This window comes from Oncorhynchus nerka, linkage group LG4 (genome assembly GCF_034236695.1).
Source record: "Oncorhynchus nerka isolate Pitt River linkage group LG4, Oner_Uvic_2.0, whole genome shotgun sequence".
In the NCBI taxonomy this organism is placed as follows: domain Eukaryota; kingdom Metazoa; phylum Chordata; class Actinopteri; order Salmoniformes; family Salmonidae; genus Oncorhynchus; species Oncorhynchus nerka.
The window spans coordinates 23,448,098-23,472,943 of record NC_088399.1 but is presented as its reverse complement, the minus strand read 5'-3'; the positions used below and the strand labels follow the sequence as shown (position 1 = coordinate 23,472,943).

General features: G+C 42.8%; 1 protein-coding gene across 2 annotated transcripts in view; it reads right to left on the bottom strand.

Annotated features, from left to right (window-relative positions):
• Positions 1 to 24,846, bottom strand: part of LOC115120737 (fibrinogen C domain-containing protein 1-like) — a 241,946-nt gene that overhangs the window by 135,577 nt on the left and 81,523 nt on the right. For both annotated transcript variants that reach the window (XM_029649730.2, XM_029649723.2), the window contains one exon: positions 19,413 to 19,549. In XM_029649730.2, coding sequence (XP_029505590.1) covers positions 19,413 to 19,549 — 137 coding nt within the window. The remainder of the gene's footprint in view (positions 1 to 19,412; positions 19,550 to 24,846) is intronic.

Genomic DNA, 24,846 nt, shown 5'->3' with positions numbered 1-24,846 from the left:
CATCGCTACAACTCTCGTACGGGCTCGGGAGAGACGAAGGTTGTTGTAGTAGCTACTATCTTGTCTCATCGCTACAACTCTCGTACGGGCTCGGGAGAGACGAAGGTCGAAAGTCATGCATCCTCCGATACACAACCCAACCAAGCCGCACTGCTTCTTAACACAGTGCTCATCCAACCCGGAAGCCAGCCGCACCAATGTGTCGGAGGAAACACCTTGCACCTGGTGACCTTGGTTAGCGCGCACTGCGCCCGGCCCGCCACAGGAGTTGCCAAACCAAACCCTCACTAACCCGGACGACGCTAGGCCAATTGTGCGTCGCCCCACGGACCTCCGGGTCACGGCCGGTTGCGACAGAGCCTGGGCGCGAACACAGCTCTTTTTTTACTATAGTATTTATACTACATTATAAACTGGGTGGTTCAAGCCCCAGTTAAGTCCGCAAAAACACTACAGTAAATTCTATAGTATTCCTACCGTAGTATACACTATAGTATTATAGGTCCGAATCAAAAGTAGTGCACTATGTAGGGAATAGGGTGACATTTGGGACACATCCATGATCCCTCTCCCTCTATCTACTCCCAGCACTATCACACAGCACACTGGCTTGACCTTATCACAAGAAGGAGAGCCCTATTCAATCACCAGCGCTAACCAGCCCTGTGGTAAAGGTCACCATAACACTGCGTTTCTGCAGCTCCAGGGAGGGAAGCCATGTTTTAACTGAGTTATGTGGAGGATATGGGTACAAACATTCTTGTAGTGCCCAGGAGAGTGATGTTTTAAGTCAGGCTGGGACGTGGCTAGAAAGCCTGATGGAAAAGAGCACTGGGATTTAAATATTGTAGGTAAGTGATTCAACAACTATATGTCACTCCTCTCTTTGTATCTCTGTAGACTTGAGCCTCCCCACTCTCCCCTCTCTTTGTATTTCTGTAGACTAGAGCCTCCCCACTCTCCCCTCTCTTTGTATTTCTGTAGACTTGAGCCTCCCCACTCTCCCCTCTCTTTGTATTTCTGTAGACTAGAGCCTCCCCACTCTCCCCTCTCTTTGTATTTCTGTAGACTAGAGCCTCCCCACTCTCCCCTCTCTTTGTATCTCTGTAGACTAGAGCCTCCCCACTCTCCCTCTCTTTGTATTTCTGTAGACTAGAGCCTCCCCACTCTCCCCTCTCTTTGTATCTCTGTAGACTAGAGCCTCCCCACTCTCCCCTCTCTTTGTATTTCTGTAGACTAGAGCCTCCCCACTCTCCCCTCTCTTTGTATCTCTGTAGACTAGAGCCTCCCCACTCTCCCCTCTCTTTGTATCTCTGTAGACTAGAGCCTCCCCACTCTCCCCTCTCTTTGTATTTCTGTAGACTAGAGCCTCCCCACTCTCCCCTCTCTTTGTATCTCTGTAGACTAGAGCCTCCCCACTCTCCCCTCTCTTTGTATCTCTGTAGACTTGAGCCTCCCCACTCTCCCCTCCCTTTTTATCTCTGTAGACTAGAGCCTCCCCACTCTCCCCTCTCTTTTTATTTCTGTAGACTAGAGCCTCCCCACTCTCCCCTCCCTTTTATCTCTGTAGACTAGAGCCTCCCCCCCTCCTTTTTACTCTCCCCTCTCTTTGTATCTCTGTAGACTAGAGCCTCCCCACTCTCCCCTCTCTTTGTATTTCTGTAGACTAGAGCCTCCCCACTCTCCCCTCTCTTTGTATCTCTGTAGACTAGAGCCTCCCCACTCTCCCCTCTCTTTGTATCTCTGTATACTAGAGCCTCCCCACTCTCCCCTCTCTTTGTATTTCTGTAGACTAGAGCCTCCCCACTCTCCCCTCTCTTTGTATCTCTGTAGACTAGAGCCTCCCCACTCTCCCCTCTTTGTATTTCTGTAGACTAGAGCCTCCCCACTCTCCCCTTTTTTCAGAACTTCATTCTCTCTACTCCCTCTCTTTCTTTCTAAAGATGCCTACCTTCCTTCTCTGTAGATCTTCCTATACATTTCTGTCTCTGCAGACCATCCCTCTCCTCTTTCTCCCCCTCCCGCCCTCCCTCCCTCTCTCATTTTTCTCCCTCCTCCCTCCCTCCCTCCTTCCCTCCCTCCCTCTTATGATTCCATCTGCATGTGTGCTAGTCTCAGTAGGGCTGCTCTGTTTAAGTGAATGGCAGCATATGGCTCATCCCTTATTTAAGCCCACAACTCTACCTCTTACAGACACTGTCTTAATTCCTGTTGGATCACACTTCTGAGCTGCTAATGACGCCGAGGTGTTATCCATCACGAACAGCCAATTATACACACATATTCTATGAAGACTGTCTAAGGCATGCTTGCTGATGGTGATTGACACACACACACACACACACACACACATGGTAGAACAAACATTTCAACTACAGAAACACAACGACATGGAGAGATACACACCCATCTTAATTCAATGAAAGACTGGTGGTTGGCTGTACTGTATCATGCTGTGCCAAGCCCTCTGTCACTCCATCAGATGATAGGAAGCCATGACCTTGTCTGTCTTAGGCACGCTCGCTGACAGTGATTGACATACACACACGTGCACACAAAGTGTGTCTGTGATATACTTGTGTAGACCAGAGTTTGTGTTTGGCAGAACTGAGAAAGTTCTGGTTTAGGGACTAACACAGATAACACAGTCTCTCTGTGAGGGTGGATGTGGCGCAGCCAGGTCACCCGCGATACAAATCAGTGTCTGACGACGTCGAGAGATTACGTGGAAACCGTTACCTTCAAGTAGGTTTCAGTTTTGCTAGGGAGTTGTGGATGGGCCTAAGGACCTGCCTCTGAAGCCAAAGTTTTTATTTGATCCCTATCCCAAACCGTAACCCTTACCTTAACCATTAGGAGCCTAAACTGAAGCATAAACATTTTGAAATTTGACATTTGAGAAACAAGTCTAATTCTGACGTGAGACTGTGAGTGCTAGCTGCTGTGTCTGTGTGAGTCTTTGTGTGAGTCTGTGTGAGTCTTTGTGTGTGTGAGTAGGAACAGCCAAAGTGCTGCAGGCTATAGATGATATATAAAGCTGATAAACTATTAGCTCCCTATAAGAGCTCCTCTCTCGTCTCCCTAAGGACCACTACAGCTCAGAACAGAGAGAAAAGGCCACTACTGCACACTCACACACAAAACCGCATACAGAAACTAAATAAACTATACACACATACACTAAAATTAACAGGACACAGACACATCCAACAGTAAACAAGACAAACAACAAGACAAAATGTACACACACGCACAAACACATGCACACACAAATGCACGCACACACGCAGACACACACATAAACCCACGCACGCAGACACCCACACAAACACACGCACGCAGACACACACACACACAGTATGTCCCTGGGTCTCGACCCCACCCTGTGCAACTGGGTCCTGGAATTCCTGACGGGACGCCCCCTGGTGGTGAGGGTAGGTAACAACATCTACACCCCGCTGATCCTCAACACTGGGTCCCCACAAGGGCGCGTTCTCAGCCCTCTCCTGTACTCCCTGTTCCCCCATGACTGCGTGGCCATGCAGCCTCCAACTCAATCATCAAGTTTGCAGAGGACACTACAGTGGTAATCTTGAATACCAACAACGACGAGATGGCCTACAGGGAGGAGGTGAGGGCCCTCGGAGTGTGGTGTCAGGAAAATAACCTCACACTCAATGTCAACAAAACAAAGGAGATGATCGTGGACTTCAGGAAACAGCAGTGGGAGCAGCCCCCTATCTACATTGACAGTAGTGGAGAGGGTGGAGAGTTTTAAGTTCCTCGGCGTACACATCATGGACAAACTGAAATGGTCCACCCACACAGACAGCGTGGTGAAGAATGCGCAGCAGCGCCTCTTCAATCTCAGGAGGCTGAAAAAATTTGGCTTGTCACCAAAAACACTCAAACTTTTACAGATGCACAATCGAGAGCATCCTGGTACGGCAGCTGCTCTGCCCATAACCGGAAGGATCTCCAGAGAGTAATGAGGTCTGCACAACGCATCACCTGGTGCAAACTACCTGCCCTCCAGGACACCTACATGACCTGATGTCACAGGAAGGCCAAAAAGATAATCAAGGACAATAGCCACCCGAGCCACTGCCTGTTCACCCCGCTATCATCCAGACGGCGAGGTCAGTACAGGTGCATCAAAGCATGGACCGAGAGACTGAAAAACAGCTTCTATCTCAAGGCCATCAGACTGTTAAACAGCCACCACTAGCATTGAGTGGCTGCTGCCAACATACTGACTCAACTCCAGCCACTTTAATAATGGAAAAAATTATGTAATCAATTTATCACTAGCCACTTTATATTATATAATGTTTACATACCCTACATTACTCATCTCATATGTATATACTGTACGCTATACCATCTACTGCATCTTGCCATCTTGATGTAATGTATCACTCTAGCCACTTTAAACAATGCCACTTCATATAATGTTTTCATACCCTATATTACTCGTCTCATATGTATATACTGTACTCTATACCATCTACTGCATATTGCCTATGCCGTTCGGCCATCACTCATTCATATATTTGTATGTACATATTCATATTCATTCCTTTACACTTGTCTTTATAAAGTAGTTGTTGTGAAATTGTTAGGTTATATTACTTGTTAGATATTACTGCATGGTCGGAACTAGAAGCACAAGCATTTCGCTACACTTGCATTAACACCTGCTAACCATGTGTATGTGACAAATACATTTGATTTGATTGGATTTTTGACAAAGCGATATGTCTCCCATCCCAAAAACCATATATACTGTATATCTAGGGTTTCAGCAACAGTGTGTTGAGCTCTATTCAACCATATTGCCAATAAAGCTGACCAGAGCCCTGTGGGCCCTCGTCAAAAGTAATGCACTACATAGGGAATATGGTGTTTTTTGGGAAGCAACCAGTGTGTTTAGAGGTAGTATTTCTGAGACAGTGACTGTCCCAAATGGCACCCTACTCCTTATATGGAGTGCCCATGGGAGCTGGTCAGAAATAGTGTAATACATAGCGAATAAGGTTCCATTTCGGACTCAGATAGTGTGTTGATATATATATATTTTGTTTTATTAGGCTAGTTGAGAACAAGTTCTCATTTGCAACTGCGACCTGGCCAAGATAAAGCGTAGTAATTCGACACATACAACAACACAGAGTTACACATGGAATAAACTAAACATACAGTCAATAAAAAAAAAGTCTATATACAGTGAGCGCAAATGAGGTAAGTTAAGGAAATAAATAGGCCATGGTGGCGAAGTAATTACAATATAGCAATTAAACACTGGAATGGTAGATCGGCAGAAGATGAATGTGCAGGTAGAGATACTGGGGTGCAAAGGAGCAAAATAAATAAATAAATACCAGTATGGGGATGAGGTAGGTAGATGGGCTGTTTACAGATGGCTAAGTACAGGTGCAGTGATCTGTAAACTGCTCTGACAGCTGGTGCTTAAATATATAGTGTCTCTGTGAGTGTGTTTGTTCACCTCTTTGTCTCTACCGTTCGAATCCCTCCTGCGGGATAACAAACAAAATAATCTCACATAACACTTCTGTTTACTCTACACCCAGCTAGCCAAGTGTTGGATCACTTGATACCAAACACCTCTGTTTACTCTACACCCAGCTAGCCAAGTGTTGGATCACTTGATACCAAACGCCTCTGTTTACTCTACACCCAGCTAGCCAAGTGTTGGATCACTTGATACCAAACACCTCTGTTTACTCTACACCCAGCTAGCCAAGTGTTGGATCACTTGATACCAAACGCCTCTGTTTACTCTACACCCAGCTAGCCAAGTGTTGGATCACTTGATACCAAACACCTCTGTTTACTCTACACCCAGCTAGCCAAGTGTTGGATCATTTGATACCAAACACCTCTGTTTACTCTACACCCAGCTAGCCAAGTGTTGGATCATTTGATTCCAAACACCTCTGTTTACTCTACACCCAGCTAGCCAAGTGTTGGATCATTTGATACCAAACACCTCTGTTTACTCTACACCTAGCTAGCCAAGTGTTGGATCATTTGATACCAAACACCTCTGTTTACCCTACACCCAGCTAGCCAAGTGTTGGATCATTTGATACCAAACACCTCTGTTTACTCTACACCCAGCTAGCCAAGTGTTGGATCACTTGATACCAAACACCTCTGTTTACTCTACACCCATCTAGCCAAGAGTTGGATCACGTGATACCAAACACCTCTGTTTACTCTACACCCAGCTAGCTAAGTGTTGGATAATTTGATACCAAACAGCTCTGTTTACTCTACACCCAGCTAGCCAAGTGTTGGATCATTTGATACCAAACACCTCTGTTTACTCTACACCCATCTAGCCAAGAGTTGGATCACGTGATACCAAACACCTCTGTTCACTCTACACCCAGCTAGCCAAGTGTTGGATCATTTGATACAAAACACCTCTGTTTACTCTACACCCATCTAGCCAAGTGTTGGATCACGTGATACCAAACACCTCTGTTCACTCTACACCCATCTAGCCAAGAGTTGGATCACGTGATACCAAACACCTCTGTTCACTCTACACCCATCTAGCCAAGTGTTGGATCACTTGATACCAAACACTTCTGTTTAGTCTACACCCAGCTAGCCAAGTGTTGGATCATTTGATACCAAACACCCCTGTTTACTCTACACCCATCTAGCCAAGAGTTGGATCACGTGATACCAAACACCTCTGTTCACTCTACACCCAGCTAGCCAAGAGTTGGATCACGTGATACCAAACACTTCTGTTCACTCTACACCCAGCTAGCCAAGTGTTGGATCATTTGATACAAAACACCTCTGTTTACTCTACACCCATCTAGCCAAGTGTTGGATCACTTGATACCAAACACTTCTGTTTAGTCTACACCCAGCTAGCCAAGTGTTGGATCATTTGATACCAAACACCTCTGTTTACTCTACACCCAGCTAGCCAAGAGTTGGATCGCGTGATTCCAAACACCTCTGTTCACTCTACACCCAGCTAGCCAAGTGTTGGATCATTTGATACCAAACACCTCTGTTTACTCTACACCCATCTAGCCAAGTGTTGGATCACTTGATACCAAACACTTCTGTTTAGTCTACACCCAGCTAGCTAAGTGTTGGATCATTTGATACCAAACACCTCTGTTTACTCTACACCCAGCTAGCCAAGTGTTGGATCATTTGATACCAAACACCCCTGTTTACTCTACACCCAGCTAGCCAAGTGTTGGATCACTTGATACCAAACACTTCTGTTTAGTCTACACCCAGCTAGCCAAGTGTTGGATCATTTGATAGCAAACACCTCTGTTTACTCTACACCCATCTAGCCAAGTGTTGGTTCATTTGATACCAAACACCTCTGTTTACTCTACACCCAGCTAGCCAAGAGTTGGATCACGTGATACCAAACACCCCTGTTTACTCTACACCCAGCTAGCCAAGTGTTGGATCACTTGATACAAAACACCTCTGTTTACTCTACACCCAGCTAGCTAAGTGTTGGATCACTTGATGCCACACACCTCCCAAAAACAAAAACAACCTGACATTTCACTCCTATCTTAACCTAATCATACCACACTGTATTTAGTTGTCAAACCCTTGTCAAAAGCCTAGCAAAGGTGACAGGTTGTCTTCCCTTTGACAACAAACAACTTAAAGTAATGCTAGGGTTCGGTTTTGAATCTTTTCAGCCAGGAGTTTTGAAAGTAGCGCTCACAAGCCAAAACAGGTTCCCAAAAATGGTACACAATTGTGTACGACGTAATCCATTTTGTATGATATGTTACATCCTGCAAAAAAATTATAAAGAAAATCCTGCTATTCGTATGGCATGCTACAAATGACATATAGTACAATATGTCACGAATCCCCTTTCCAATTCCATTCTATCCTCATCTTATCCCACTGTATTTGGATATCAAATCCTTATCAAAAGCCTATTACAGGAAAAAAAAGTGTCTTGACTCTGAAAATAAACAACTTAGAATTCTAGTATGGCTAAGAGCAGAGCAACATGTCTTTGACACTCTCACAGTGACACATTGGTTTGTTAATTTAATGTGCGACTGGGCATGTCTATAGTTTATGAACAACTGAGTGTTGTGCTGAGAGTTGTCTGTCACATTAGATTTGCTTTGGATAGATAAGTCTATGCCTACTGTGACACAGGGATCCACAGCCTGGGTGATCCCTCTGTATAACTCTCTAAATACCTCCTTATATCTATCGAAGAGATGCTCTTCATTTCTCATTCTTCAATTATCTCTCTCAATCTCTCTCCTTCTGTCTCCCTTTTTATTATGAACTTTTATATAATCAGGGAAGCTCAATTGAGACCAGGGTCTCATCGTCAATGGTGCCCTGAGGAAATAAAATCAAATATAAAACTACAAGATAAAATAACAAGATACAATAACAAGTACATTACATTACAACGTCACAAACAAACAGCCATCATAAACAAATGATTAAAGTCAACCAATCAAAACAATTGCACACCTCTGTGAACTAATTTATCATTAGGGTTTTAAACTGCCCTAGTGGCACTAGGGAATGCAAATGTCATTCATTTTGTGAGGGTTTTCAAAAATGTGTAGCGTTAAAACTTAAAGCGGATTAACCTAGTTCGGTGGAGACCTGAGGAATCTAAAGAGCTAACCAACTCTGTGAACGGTGTTGTGATTTTACATGCATTAATCTGATGACTGTTATTTGTCAAATCAACTAACTATGTTTAAATGTTACCCAAGAAAAGTAATCATATAACAATTCACTCATTAGGAATTTGGGCCACCTAGAGAGCGGATGTTTAAAGAGTTATCATCCCCCAAATTAAACTCAAAGGTCTTCAGCTATGCCTTCCATGAAACAGTAAACTTATAAACTTCTTTTGGGCTGGGGGGCAGTATTGAGTAACTTGGATAAATAAGGTGCCCAGAGTAAACTTCCTGCTACTCAGGCACCGTTGTTAATATATGCATATTATTAGTAGATTTGGATAGAAAACACTCAGTTTCTAAAACTGTTTGAATGATGTCTGTGAGTAAAACAGAACTCATATGGCAGGCAAAAACCTGAGAAAAAATCAAACCAGGAAGTGGGAAATCTGAGTTTTGTAGTTTTTCAACTCATTGCCTGTCCAATATCCAGTGTCTATGGGGTCATATTGCACTTCCTAAGGCTTCCACTAGATGTCAAAAGTCTTTAGAACCTTGTTTGATGCTTCTACTGTGAACGAGGGGGGAATGGGAGCTGAATGAGTCAGAGGTCTGCCAGAGTGGCATGAGCTGATCACGCGTGGTCACGTGAGAGCTAGCTCTGTTCCATTGCATTTCTACGGACAAAGGAATTCTCCGGTTGGAACATTATTGAAGAATTATGATAAAAACATCCTAAAGATTGATTCTATACTTCGTTTGACATGTTTCTACGAACTGTAATATGACTTTTCTTGTGAACTTTCGCCTGGACTTGCCCGCGCGTCGTGAGTTTGGATTGTGTACTAAACATGCAAACAAAAAGGAGGTATTTGGACATAAATTATGGATTTTATCAAACAAAACAAACATTTATTGTGGAACTGGGATTCCTGGGAGTGCATTCTGATGAAGATCATCAAAGGTAAGTGAATATTTATAATGCTATTTCTGACTTTGTTGACTCCACAACATGCTGGATTTCTGTGTGGCTTGTTTGTTGTCTGAGCGCTGTACTCAGATTATTGCATGGTGTGATTTTTCGGTAAAGCTTTTTTTTAAATCGGACACAGCGGTTGCATTAAGGAGAAGTGGATCTAAAATTCCATGCATAACACTTGTATCTTTTAGCAATGTTTATTATGAGTATTTCTGTAAATTGATGTGGCTCTCTGCAAAATCACCGGATGTTTTGGAACTACTGAACATAACTTGTCAATGTAAACTGAGATTTTTGGATATAAATATGAACTTTATCGAACAAAACATACATGTATTGTGTAACATGAAGTCCTATGATTGTCATCTGATGAAGATCATCAAAGGTTAGTGATTAATTTGATCTCTATTTTTGCTTTTTGTGACTCCTCTCTTTGCCTGGAAAAATTAGTTTTTGTGTGTTTTTGTGTGACTACGTACTGATCTAACATAATCATTTGGTGTGCTTTCGTCGTAGAGCATTTTTGAAAACGGACATTGTGGCTGGATTTACAACAAGTTTATCTTTAAAATAGTGTGAAATACTTGTATGTTTGAGGAATTTTAATTATGGTATTTCTGTAGTTTTGAATTTGGCGCCCTGCACTTTCACTGGCAGTTGTTGAGGTGGGACGCTACCGTCCCGAATATCCCAGACAGGTTAATCATAACATACACACTTAATAGATTAAAAAAAGTCGCTAGCGGACTGACAACACATGGTGGCTTGTTACACATAAAATGAAGAGTGTGGTGAAGAGAGAGAGAGAAAAAGGGACACTTATTGTTGATACATTTTAGAACTATTCTCACAGTAATCATATACTTTGCACAAAACCGCCTTCCATTTGAAGTAAGAAATGATAAATGTATTTACGTGTGAGTGCCTTTGTTTGCCGTTTATCTCTGTCGGAACCAAGCCTTCTTAGGAAGGATGTGGGTTGGCCTTTCAGCGGCACGCTTGTAAATATCTGATTGTCCTAAAGGGGTCTCTCCTTTCCCGTATTCTACTGTTGTTTACTCTGGAAGATGCTCCTCGGGAGATATATTCTGAAAGAGCTGCAAAATCTGGACCCCTACAAATCAGCCAGGCTAGACAATCTGGACCCCTTCTTTCTAAAATTATCTGCCATAGCAAAACAAGCACAAAACAAGCATTTGTGTAACAGTATTGACAGCTAGCATAGCATTTAGCGTTAGCATTCAGCAGGCAACATTTTCACAAAAACCAGAAAAGCATTCAAATAAAATAATTTACCTTTGAAGAACTTCGGATGTTTTCAATGAGGAGACTCTCAGTTAGATAGCAAATGTTCAGTTTTCCTGAAAGATTATTTGTTTAGGAGAAATCGCTCCATTTTGTGCGTCACGTTTGGTTACCAAAAAAAATAAAAAATTCAGTCATCAAAACGCCGAACTTTTTTCCAAATTAACTCCATAATATCGACTGAAACATGGTAAACGTTGTTTAGAATCAATCCTCAAGGTGTTTTTCACATATCTCTTCGATGATATATCGTTCGTGGAAGTCTCCTCTCTCCTCTGAATCCCATGGGAAAATGCCTGCAGCTGAAGATTACGCACCAATTTCGACAAAGGACACCGGGCGGACAACTGGTAAATGTAGTCTCTTATGGCCAATCTTCCAATGATATGCCTACAAACACGTCATAATGCTGCAGACACCTTGGGGAAACGGCAGAGCGTGTAGGCTTGTTCAGGGCGCATTCACAGCCATATAAGGAAACAATGGCAAACAGCGCCTCAAAAATGTTGCTCATTTCCTGTTTGAAGTTTCATCTTGGTTTCGCCTGTAGCATCAGTTCTGTGGCACTCACAGATAATATCTTTGCAGTTTTTGGAAACGTCAGAGTGTTTTCTCTCCAAAGCTGTCAATTATATGCATAGTCGAGCATCTTTTCGTGACAAAATATCTTGTTTAAAAAGGGAACGTTTTTTATCCAAAAATTAAATACTGCCCCTAGAGCTCTAAGAGGTTATCTCCCTCACTAGCTTTAAGCACCAACTGTCAGAGCAGCTCACAGATTACTGCACCTGTACATAGCCCACCTATAATTTAGCCCAAACAACTACCTCTTTCCCTTTTGTATTTATTTTATTTATTTATTTTGCTCCTTTGCACCCCTTTATTTTTATTTCTACTTTGCACATTCTTCCACTGCAAATCTACCATTCCAGTGTTTTACTTGCTATATTGTATTTACTTTGCCACCATGGCCTTTTTACCTCCCTTATTTCACCTCATTTGCTCACATCGTATATAGACTTGTTTATACTGTATTATTGACTGTATGTTTGTTTTACTCCATGTGTAACTCTGTGTCGTTGTATGTGTCGAACTACTTTGCTTTATCTTGGCCAGGTCGCAATTGTAAATGAGAACTTGTTCTCAACTTGCCTACCTGGTTAAATAAAGGTGAAATAAAAAAATAAAAATAAAAAGATAGACAGACGCGTCGACGGCTCCCATTGGTGATGAGAGTAGGAGAATACAGTGATTTGAGTAAAGTAGTAGGATAGGATGGTTTAAAGAGTAGTAGGATGGTCTCACTTAATATTCCCTTTTCTAGATATTTGACTTCAAATCAAATCAAAGTGTAAGGGGATAAAGAATATGTACATAAAGATATATGAGTGAGTGATGGTACAGAGCGGCATAGGCAAGATACAGTAGATGGTATTGAGTGCAGTATATACATATGAGATGAGTATGTAAACAAAGTGGCATAGTTAAAGTGGCTAGTGATACATGTATTACATAAAGATGCAGTAGATTATATAGAGTACAGTATATACATATACATATGAGATGAGATGAATAATGTAGGGTATGTAAACATTATACTAGGTAGCATTGTTTAAAGTGGCTAGTGATATATTTTACATAATTTCCCATCAATTCCCATTATTAACCTCTTGCCTCTACTTGGGACGCTTGCGTCCCAACTAGAGCTCTGGAAATGCAAATGCGCTACGCTAAATGCTAATAGTATTAGTTAAAACTCAAAAGTTCATTAAAATACACATGCAGGGTATCAAATTAAAGCTACACTCGTTGTGAATCCAGGCAACAAGTCAGATTTTTAAAATGCTTTTCGGCGACAGCATGAGAAGCTATTATCTGATAGCATGCACCAATACACTACAACAGAAAAGCACAGCAGGGGACGTAAACAAAATAATTAGCATTTCGGCGTTACACAAACCGCACAATAAAATAGAAAACAGTCATTACCTTTCACCATCTTCTTTGTTGGCACTCCTAGATGTCCCATAAACACTATTGGGTCTTTATTTCGATTAAATCGGTCCATATAAAGCCAAGATATCGTTATATGTAGACTGTGTGATAAACGAAAAAAACAGCGATTTCACAACGTAACGTCATTTTTTAAAATTCAAAAAGTAGACGATAAACTTTCACAAAACACTTCGAAATACGTTTGTAATGCTACTTTAGGTATTAGTAAACGTTAATAAGCGATAAATATCATCCATAGGCGATGTAGAAATCATTAGCTGTCGTCTTGGAAAAAATTTCAGGAGAGAGCTCTTCCGGAATGATCTGGGCGGAGACCGGAGGTAAGTCGTGCCCCTCTTTCGGTTCAACCAAGAATCAAAGATGATTCCATTCACAAGACTCTAGACAACATGGGGATGCTGTGGGAGTTGAATGCTCGGTCTTATCTAATTCGGCTCACTGTTAACAATTGCTGGAAGTGGCGCAAGGATATTTATTTCCATTTTCTGTGATCAGGTTTTCCTGCGCTTTCCGATGTAACGCACGTTATGTAATAGCCACAGTCGTGATTTAACCAGTTTTAAAAACGTCCGAGGGTTTCCTATCCACACATTCTAACCATATGAACGTACTATATTCCTGGCATGAGTAGCAGGGCGCTGAAATGTTGCGCGATTTTTAACAAAATGTTCAAAAAAGTAGAGGGTCGACTGAAGAGGTTAAAGTGGCTGGAGTTGAGTCAGTGTGTTGGCAGCAACCACTCAATGTTAGTGGTGGCTGTTTAACAGTCTGATGGCCTTGAGATAGAAGCTGTTTTTCAGTCTCTCGGTCCCAGCTTTGATGCACCTGTACTGACCTCGCCTTCTGGATGATAGCGGGGTGAACAGGTAGTGGCTCGGGTGGTTGTTGTCCTTGATGATCTTTATGGCCTTCCTGTGACATTGGGTGGTGTAGGTGTCCTGGAGGGCAGGTAGTTTGCCCCCGGTGATGCGTTGTGCAGACCTCACTACCCTCTGGAGAGCCTTACGGTTGTGGGCGGAGCAGTTGCCGTACCAGGCGGTGACACAGCCCGACAGGATGCTCTCGATTGTGCATCTGTAGAAGTTTGAGTGCTTTTGGTGACAAGCCGAAATTCTTCAGCCTCCTGAGGTTGAAGAGGCGCTGCTGCGCCTTCTTCACGATGCTGTCTGTGTGGGTGGACCAATTCAGTTTGTCTGTGATGTGTACGCCGAGGAACTTAAAACTTACTACCCTCTCCACTACTGTTCCATCAATGTGGATAGGGGGGTGTTCCCTCTGCTGTTTCCTGAAGTCCACAATCATCTCCTTAGTTTTGTTGAGTGTGAGGTTATTTTCCTGACACCACACTCCGAGGGCCCTCACCTCCTCCCTGTAGGCCGTCTTGTCGTTGTTGGTAATCAAGCCTACCACTATTGTGTCGTCCGCAAACTTGAGGATTGAGTTGGAGGCGTGCGTGGCCACGCAGTCTTGGGTGAACAGGGAGTACAGGAGAGGGCTCAGAACGCACCCTGTGGGGCCCCAGTGTTGAGGATCAGCGGGGTGGAAATGTTGTTGCCTACCCTCACCACCTGGGCGCGGCCCGTCAGGAAGTCCAGTACCCAGTTGCACAGGGCGGGGTCGAGACCCAGGGTCTCGAGCTTGATGACGAGCTTGGAGGGCACTATGGTGTTAAATGCCGAGCTGTACTTGATGAACAGCATTCTCACATAGGTATTCCTCTTGTCCAGATGGGTTAGGGCAGTGTGCAGTGTGGTTGAGATTGCATCGTCTGTGGACCTATTTGGGCGGTAAGCAAATTGGAGTGGGTCTAGGGTGTCAGGTAGGGTGGAGGTGATATGGTTCTTGACTAGTCTCTCAAAGCACTTCATGAGGACGGAAGTGAGTGCTACGGGGCGGTAGTCGTTTAGCTCAGTTACCTTAGCTTTCTTGGGAACAGGAACAATGGTGGCCCTCTTGAAGCATGTGGGAACAACAAACTGGGATAGGGATTGATTGAATATGTCCGTAAACACACCAGCCAGCAGGTCTGCGCATGCTCTGAGGGCGCGGCTGGGGATGCCTTCTGGGCCTGCAGCCTTGCGAGGGTTGACACGTTTAAATGTTTTCCTCACGTCGGCTGCAGTGAAGGAGAGTCCGCATGTTTTAGTTGCGGGCCGTGTCAGTGGCACTGTATTGTCCTCAAAGCGGGCAAAAAAGTTATTTAGTCTGCCTGGGAGCAAGACATCCTGGTCCGTGACTGGGCTGGTTTTCTTTTTGTAATCCGTGATTGACTGTAGACCCTGCCACATACCTCTTGTGTCTGAGCCGTTGAATTGAGATTCTACTTTGTCTCTATACTGACGCTTAGCTTGTTTGATTGCCTTGCGGAGGGAATAGTTACACTGCTTGTATTCGGTCATGTCTCCGGTCACCTTGCCCTGATTAAATGCAGTAGTTCGGGCTTTCAGTTTCACGCCAATGCTGCCATCAAGCCACGGTTTCTGGTTTGGGAATGTTTTAATCGTTGCTATGGGAACGACATCTTCAATGCACGTTCTAATGAACTCGCTCACCGAATCAGCGTATTCGTCAATGTTGTTGTCTGACGCAATACGAAACATATCCCAGTCCACGTGATGGAAGCAGTCTTGGAGTATGGAATAAAGTTCGTTCAGAGCCATCGATGTGTCTGCTTGGGGGGGAATATATACGGCTGTGATTATAATCGAAGAGAATTCCCTTGGTAGATAATGCGGTCGACATTTGATTGTGAGGAATTCTAAATCAGGTGAACAGAAGGACTTGAGTTCTTGTATGTTGTTATGATCACACCACGTCACGTTAACCATGAAGCATACGCCCCCGCCCCTCTTCTTACCAGAAAGATGTTTGTTTCTGTCTGCGCGATGCGTGGAGAAACCAGCTGGCTGCACCGATTCCGATAGCGTCTCTCCAGTGAGCCATGTTTCCGTGAAGCAAAGAACGTTACAGTCTCTGATGTCCCTCTGGAATGCTACCCTTGCTCGGATTTCATCAACCTTGATGTCAAGAGACTGGACATTGGCGAGAAGAATGCTAGGGAGTGGTGCACGATGTGCCTGTCTCCGGAGTCTGACCAGAAGACCGCTCCGTTTCCCCCTTTTACGAAGTCGTTTTTTTGGGTCGCCGGCTGGGATCCATTCCGTTGTCCTGGGTGAAAGGCAGGACACAGGATCCGCTTCGGGAAAGTCATATTCTTGGTCGTACTGATGGTGAGTTGACGCTGCTCTTATGTTCAGTAGTTCTTCTCGACTGTACGTAATGAAACCTAAGATGACCTGGGGTACTAATGTAAGAAATAACACGTAAAAAAACTAAAAACTGCCTAGTTTCCTAGGAACGCGAAGCGAGGCGGCCATCTCTGTCGACGCCGGAAGTAGGGACAAAAAAGAAAAGGAAAAAGAAGAAAAAAAAACTTAGGACAGCTAATCAGCCTTTCCAGTGATTTTCAGCGAGACGAGCCTCTAGCCTACACCTCGTGTTAATATTTAGGATTAAAACCACATTACACACATTACACAGCTGCAACCTGACGATGTTCTGGTTTGCATGTTCATTTCTTACCAATCCTTTTATGCATTGTGGACGAAAATGACATTTCCGTCAGGCTGACACGCTCTCTGACATCACTTGGGGCATGGCTACTTACTGTGCAAAGGCTATAGATAGTAAATGATCTCTTATGACTCCTAAAATCACATTCCTATAACTTTCATTATTTTTCATATTATAAGAACAACATACTGGATGGAAACTTGACAGATAAAGTGGATATAATTTCCAAGTTACAGTATTTCCTTTATACCATTTCTAATGACATCATAAAATAAAAACCCATATGAAATTATTATTCTTTAGCTCACCACTGAACATTCCCCACATTCTTATGTTATAAATATTGTTCCAGTATTCAAATTTTGAACGTGTTAGAGTCTCGGCGGGAAAAGCAAAGACATTCCTCTGGTACATACTGGAGGGTTTGGAGAGTCCACTTCTCCTGTAATTGACAAAATAGTGTGAACTGTCAACCCCCCAGCAGGTTTAAGAGTAGTGGCTGCACCATTCCAATAAAAGGTGCCACCGTAGTCGAGAACTGGCAGGAAAGTTGACTGCAAAACGATGGGCTAGATCTGTCTTTTATCTGTAATCTGTTATATGGGGCATGCTTATATTCAGCAGAGTTAATCAGAGAAAGAAAACATTTACAGGGCCTTATCCGAATCAGAGACAGAGGACACACCCTTCCAATCATGCAACCCCCGGGTCATACAGGAAATGTTGCTCATTCGAAGTTCTTTGCAATTTCGGTATCTTAGTAAATCTAATGCAGGCTTGTTAGCAAAGATTGAATTGGCTGTATACATATGTGGTGCGTTTGTCAGAATGCTCTGCAAAATAGTTGATTTTTCAGGGTGTTTTAATTAAGTTGGTTTAGTTAACAGTTGAGTTACATTTATCTCAGAACAAATATCTTTCATATTTCCTGGTTAAGTACACCCAAAATAAAAAATAGTGATTTAACATAGTTACAGTGGTTGCTCCACTAAAAATGTTGCGCTTTTGCTGGTTTATTATGGTACCCTGTGTCACCACTTCATTGCTCCAGACCAGCACAAGAGGGAGTTAGACCACTAATTATGCTTTTGGGTCCTACTGTGTCTCTTACAATGAATGCACAACATAAACCTATATAGACACTGATAATTGTGCTTCAGTATTACTTACTAAAACGGTTGTCACACTAATGTTATTATTTTATTTTGTTAGGATTATTTTGCTCTTACTGTAGTCCTGTAGGCCACTCCTGACCAGTCACATTACAAAGTGCCTGAGTGGCGCAACGGACTAAGACACTGCATAGCAGTGCAAGCTGTGTTGCTACAGATGCTGGTTCAGTACCTGTGCTGCCCTTGACTGGGAGACCCATGAGATTTTGGTTTCTCTCCCTCTAAAAAAATAAAAAAATAATTCTAAATAACAAACTGGTTTTATTTACAAATTAGTAACAATGTCTCAGCCCAGGTTCAAGAATGGCCTTTTCTCACTCATTTTACGTTATTTGACAACAAAATCATCTCCAAAATATTGTTATTTTTAAACAAAGCGATTATCATTATTAAATTAGAATTATATAGAAGCCCCTTGGAAATTCTCACAGATATATTATTAACCCTGTTATTAGCAGGACAATATATATATTGGTTATATTGGTTATGGCTCCCGAGTGGCGCCCAATGGGATTGCCTTGTGGTTCTCCAGCTGTATCCACTGAAAGCCAGCGAGGTTCAAGGCATGAGGGCAGGGGCACGGGATGGGCCGCAGAGAAGACCGACCTAACCCATGGGGAAAGGAGCAGGAGGAAGGAGGAGGTGGACCCCACCCCGCCACACTGGCAATACTTTAAAGGGCATTGCACTGATAAGGCTGCTGAATAGGGAAACGAGCTCCTTTGAATACTCATCTCCCTCTCCCTCGCTCTCTCTCTCTATGTAGTACGTAGACGGCTACGTAGTCAAGTTTGTGTTTCATATCTCCTTCTCTCATCTGTATTCTCACCTGCATTCTCAGGCACCGTCGTAGAAGCCTTTTCACATCATGTTCCTTTTTTTTTGCAGCCCGGATCATTTTATCTACAGTTTAAGGTCTAAAGTTCAACACGCAATCTAATTGCAATCTATTTATCCCACGTTGGTTTTTCTATACAAATATGCTAGGGTATAAGCAGTGCTGCATTTTAATCATGAGGAATGGAGAAGAAAACAATGTTCGTTCTCCGGAGCTCTTGTTTCTCAGAAGATGGATGATCCAGAAGATTGTTCAAATTAAATGTATGTTGCATTCTGGGACATATTTTATTAAGAGTGTTACACACTGAAGGATTCTTATTTCAGTGCGGCTTGGCAGGTGATATACTTTGTAATAAAGTAAAACATATATAAAGCTAAGATAATGAAAATCATTTCATTACCTAATCACTCTGGAGTTTTTTAAATTTTGATTACCAACCCAATAAAAGTGTAGAGGAGGAGAGAGAGAGGGAGAGAACGTAGAGAGAAAGAGAAAGGAGAGAGAGCGAGAAAGGAAATACACTGTCTTTGTTGTGGATGAAAAAGAACACTGTTGGTGTGCTTGAGGATATAAATGGCTGTGTTTCTTCTATTCTAATGCAGACACTTGAGAATATGGTCCCCGTCCCCTTCATGTTGATTGTGTGTGTGTGTGTGCTTACAAGCTTGCTTGTCTGTGTATTTGTGTGTGTGTGTGTGTGTGTGTGTGTGTGTGTGTGTGTGTGTGTGTGTGTGTGTGTGTGTGTGTGTGTGTGTGTGTGTGTGTGTGTGTCTCTGAATGTGTGTGTGTGTGTCTCTGAATATGTGTGTGTGTGTGTGTGTGTGTACAGTATGACTCACAGTCCAGCCCCCTCCGTCCGTGGTCATGTCACAGTAGACCTGGAAGCCGTAGGGGTAGTGAGTGGGAAACACAGAGTAGATGCCATCCTCCCTCTGACCATTAGCATACAGATCACCACAGTCACGAGGACGAGAGCCTAGAGAGATACAGAGACAGATATATATATTGTATATTATCTACCTCACTTGCTTTGGCAATGTTAACACATGTTTCCCATGCCAATAAAGCCCCTTGAATTGAATTGAGAGAGAGAGAGAGATACAGATACAGACAGAGAGAGAGATGCAGAGAGAGAGAGAGAGAAAGATACAGAGGGAGAGAGAGAGAGACACACACAGATACAGAGAGAGAGAGATGCAGAGAGAGAGAGAGAGACAGAGCTAATAGCGAGAGAGGAGAGATACAGAGAGAGAGATACAGAAAGAGAGGGTAAGGGATACAGAGAGAGAGAGAAAGATACAGAGAGGGAGAGAGACAGAGCGAATAGCGAGAGAGGAGAGATACAGAGAGAGAGAGATACAGAAAGAGAGGGTAAGGGATACAGAGAGAGAGAGAGAAAGATACAGAGAGGGAGAGAGACAGAGCGAATAGCGAGAGAGGAGAGATACAGAGAGAGAGAGAGAGAGAGAGAGAGAGAGAGATGCAGAAGGTAAGAGAGAGACAGAAAGGGAGGGTAAGGGATACAGAGAGAGAGAGAGAGAAAGATACAGAGAGGGAGAGAGACAGAGCGAATAGCGAGAGAGGAGAGATACAGAGAGAGAGAGAGAGAGAGAGAGAGAGAGAGAGAGAGAGAGAGAGAGAGAGAGATGCAGAAGGTAAGAGAGAGATACAGAAAGAGAGGGTAAGGGATACAGAGAGAGAGAGAGAGAGAAAGATACAGAGAGGGAGAGAGACAGAGCGAATAGCGAGAGAGGAGAGATACAGAGAGAGAGAGATACAGAAAGAGAGGGTAAGGGATACAGAGAGAGACAGAGAGAGAGAGAGAGAGAGAGAGAGAGAGAGAGAGAGATGCAGAAGGTAAGAGAGAGAGACAGAAAGGGAGAAAAAGAAGAGAAACAAAAAGCTCTCAGTTTGAATTCCAGCTGGAAAGCAAAACAAGTGGCTAAAACATTACGTAAGTGTAAACAAAGAGATATGACAGAGATGAGGAGAACATTCCACTACACTTCTTAGCCTCAAACACTGGGCATATCTAACCCTTCCTTGACAATGAGGAAGAGGGGGATAATGGGGACTCCTTGGGTGGTGAGAGAGAGAGGGAGAGGGAGAGAAAGAGGGAGGAGGTTTGTTCCCAAAATGGTGTTATTTTTGGAGCTTGTTGTTTACAGTTGTGGCACAATGACTATCAACCTTAGATTCAGTACCAGAGTTGCTTTTCTTACAGATAATCTATACTGAACAAAAATGTAAGCCAACATGTAAAGATTTGGTCCCATGTTTAATGAACTGAAATAAAATATCCCAACATTTTCCATACGCACATAAAACGTATTTCCCTCAAATGTTGTGTGCACAAATGTGTTTACATCCCTGTTAGTGAGCATTTTCCTCATGGTGCTATCTATTTTGTGAAATGCACCAGTCCCTCCTGCAGCAAAGCACCCCCACAACATGATGCTGCCACCTTCTTGCTTAACAGTTGGGATGGTGTTCTTCAGCTTGTAAGCCTCCCCATTTTTCCTCCAAACATAACAATTGTCATTATGCCCAAACATATCAATTTTTGTTTCATCAGCCCAGAGGAAATTTCATCAAAAGGTATGATCTTTGTCCCCATGTGCAGTTGCAAACCGTAGCCTGGCTTTTTGATGGCGATTTTAGAGCAGTGGCTTCTTCCTTGCTGAGCGGCCTTAAAATATTATTTCGATATAGGACTCGTTTTACTGTGGATATAGATACTTTTGTACCTGTTTCCTCCAGCATCTTCACAAGGTCCTTTGCTGTTGTTCTGGGATTGATTTCCACTTTTAGCACCAAAGTACGTTCATCTCTAGGAGACAGAATTCGTCTCCTTCCTGAGCTGTATGACGGCTGCGTGGTCCCATGGTGTTTATACTTGCATACTATTGTTTGTACAGATGAACGTGGTACCTTCAGGTGTCTGGAAATTGCTCCCAAGGATGAACCAGACTTGTGGAGATCTACAAAAAAAAATCTGAGGTCTTGGCAGATTTATTTTGATATTCCCATGATGTCAAGCAAAGAGGCACTGAGTTTGAAGGTAGGCCTTGAAATACATCCACAGGTACACCTCCAATTGACTCAAATTATGTTAATTAGCCTATCAGAAGCTTCTAAAGCCATGCCATCATTTTTTGCTAATATTCCAAACTGTTTAAAGGCACAGTCAAAACTTAGTGTATGTAAACTTCTGACCCACTGGAATTGTGAAACAGTGAGTTATAAGTGAAATAATCTGTAAACAATTGTTGGAAAAATGTCTTGTGTCATGCACAAAGTATATGTCCTAACCGACTTGCCAAAACTATAGTTTGTGGAGAAATTTGTGGAGTGGTTGAAAAACAAGTTTTAATGACTCCAACCTAAGTGTTTACATTGACCTCCCCTTTGTTGTTCCACTCTTTTAGCTGCGTTATTATTATGAGCCGTCCTCCCCTCAGCAGCCTCCTGTGATTGAAATGGATCCTGTATCATCCTAGTTCTATATATGCAGGCATCCCGGAGTGTGAAATTACATCAAGGATTGTAATGCGGTACCCATCTGTGTGAAATATTTATGAAAACCTGGGGCCTGTGGCAAACACACACACACACACACACACACACAAACACACAAACACACACACACACTCTCTGGTGGCATTACCATTGGAGTGTGTGTGGTACACAAGTGTCAGCCGTTGTGTATTCCATGGCTGGCTGAAGAGGGAAAATCTACTGGAAGGCTTCCCTCAGGTCTGATGTAGGTTCATCTAAAGCTCCTGGCAGGTATGATGTAGGTTTGTCTAAAGCTTCCGTCAGGTCTGATGTAGGTTCGCCTGAAGCTTCCCTCAGGGATCACACCTCAGTCTTTCTCAGGCTCTCACTCCAAGCACAACATCCCAATGGACACACCAATCACTACTCTCCAATCACTACCGCCTAGCTCCACTCCCCTTCCCCAGGCACTCTCATTTGTTTACTTCTGTAACCGTAAAAGCCTTGGTTTAATGCATGTTAACATTAGAAGCCTCCTCCCTAAGTTTGTTTTACTCACTGCTTGAGCACACTCTGCCAACCCGGATGTCCTAGCTGTGTCTGAATCCTGGCTCAGGAAGACTAACAAAAACCCTGAAATATCCATCCCTAACTATAACTTCTTCCGACAAGATAGAACTGCCAAAGGGGGCGGAGTTGCAAACTACTGCAGAGATAGCCTGCAGAGTTCTGTCTTACAATGCAGGTCTGTGTCCAAACAATTCGAGCTTCTACTTTTAAAAATCTACCTTTCCAGAAACACATCTCTCACCGTTGCCGCTTGCTATAGGCCACCCTCTGCCCCCAGCTGTTCCCAGGACACCATATGTGAACTGATTTTCCCCCACCAATCTTCAGAGCTCGTGCTGCTAGGTGACCTAAACTGGGATATGCTTAACACCCCGAACATCCTACAATCTAAACTTGATGCCCTCAATCTCACAGGAATTATCAATGAACCCACTAGGCACAACCCCAATTCTGTAAACACAGGCACCCTCATAGATATCATCCTAACCAACTTGCCCTCCAAAAATACCTCTACTAGAGGCCGACCAATTAATCTTAATGGCCGATTAATTAGGGCCGATTTCAAGTTTTCATAACAATAGGTCATCTGTATTTTTGTACACCGATTTGGGCGATTTAAAAAAATAATGTTTTTTACACCTTTATTTAATCTTTATTTAACTAGGCAAGTCAGTTAAGAACACATTCTTATTTTCAATGACGGCCTAGGAATGGTGGGTTAACTGCCTTGTTCAGGGGCAGAACGACAGATTTTTACCTTGTCAGCTCGGGGATTCAATCTTGCAACCTTACAGTTAACTAGTCCAACGCTCTCATTGCACTCCACGAGGAGACTGCCTGTTACGCGAATGCAGTAAGCCAATGTAAGTTGCTAGCTAGCATTAAATTTATCTTACAAAAAACAATCAATCAATCATAATCACTAGTTAACTACACATGGTTGATGATATTACTAGTTTATCTAGCGTGTCCTGCGTTGCATATAATCGATGCGGTGCGTATTCGCGAAAAAGGACTGTCCTTGTTCCAATGTGTATCTAACCATAAACATCAATGCCTTTCTTCAAATCAATACACAGAAATATATATTTTTAAACCTGCATATTTAGCTAAAAGAAATCCAGGTTAGCAGGCAATATTAACCAGGTGAAATTGTGTCACTTCTCTTGCGTTCATTGCACGCAGAGTCAGGGTATATGCAACAGTTTGGGCCACCTAATTTGCCAGAAATGTACGTAATTATGACATAACATTGAAGTTGTGCAATGTAACAGGAATATTTAGACTTATGGATGCCACCCGTTAGATAAAATACGGAACAGTTCCGTATTTCACTGAAAGAATAAACATCTCGTTTTCTAAATTATAGTTTCTGGATTCGACCATATTAATGACCTAAGACTCGTATTTCTGTGTGTTATTATGTTAGACTTAAGTCTATGATTTGATAGAGCAGTCTGACTGAGCGATGGAAGGCACCAACAGGCTCGTAAGCATTCATTCAAACAGCACTTTCATGCGTTTTGCCAGCAGCTCTTTGCTGTGCTGCAAGCATTGCGCTGTTTATGACTTCAAGCCATCAACTCCTGAGATTAGGCTGGTGTAACCGATGTGAAATGGCTAGCTAGTTAGTGGGGTGCGCGTTAATAGCGTTTCAAACGTCACTCGCTCTGAGCCTTCTAGTAGTTGTTCCGCTTGCTCTGCATGGGTAACGCTGCTTCGAGGGTGGCTTTTGTCGATGTGTTCCTGGATCGAGCCCAGGTAGGAGAGAGGAGAGGGACGGAAGCTATACTGTTACACTGGCAATGCTAAAGTGCCTATAAAAACATCCAATAGTCAAAGGTATATGAAATACAAATGGTATAGAGAGAAATAGTCCTATAATTCCTATAATAACTACAATTTAAATCTTCTTACCTGGGAATATTGAAGACTCATGTTAAAAGGAACCACCAGCTTTCATATGTTCTCATGTTCTGAGCAAGGAACTTAAACGTTAGCTTTCTTACATGGCACATATTGCACTTTTACTTTCTTCTCCAACACTTAGTTTTTTCATTATTTAAACCAAACTGAACATGTTTCATTATGTATTTGAGGCTAAATTGATTGTATTGATGTATTATATTAAGTTAAAATAAGTGTTAATTCAGTATTGTTGTAATTGTTATTATTACAAATAAATACAAAAAAATGGCAGATTAA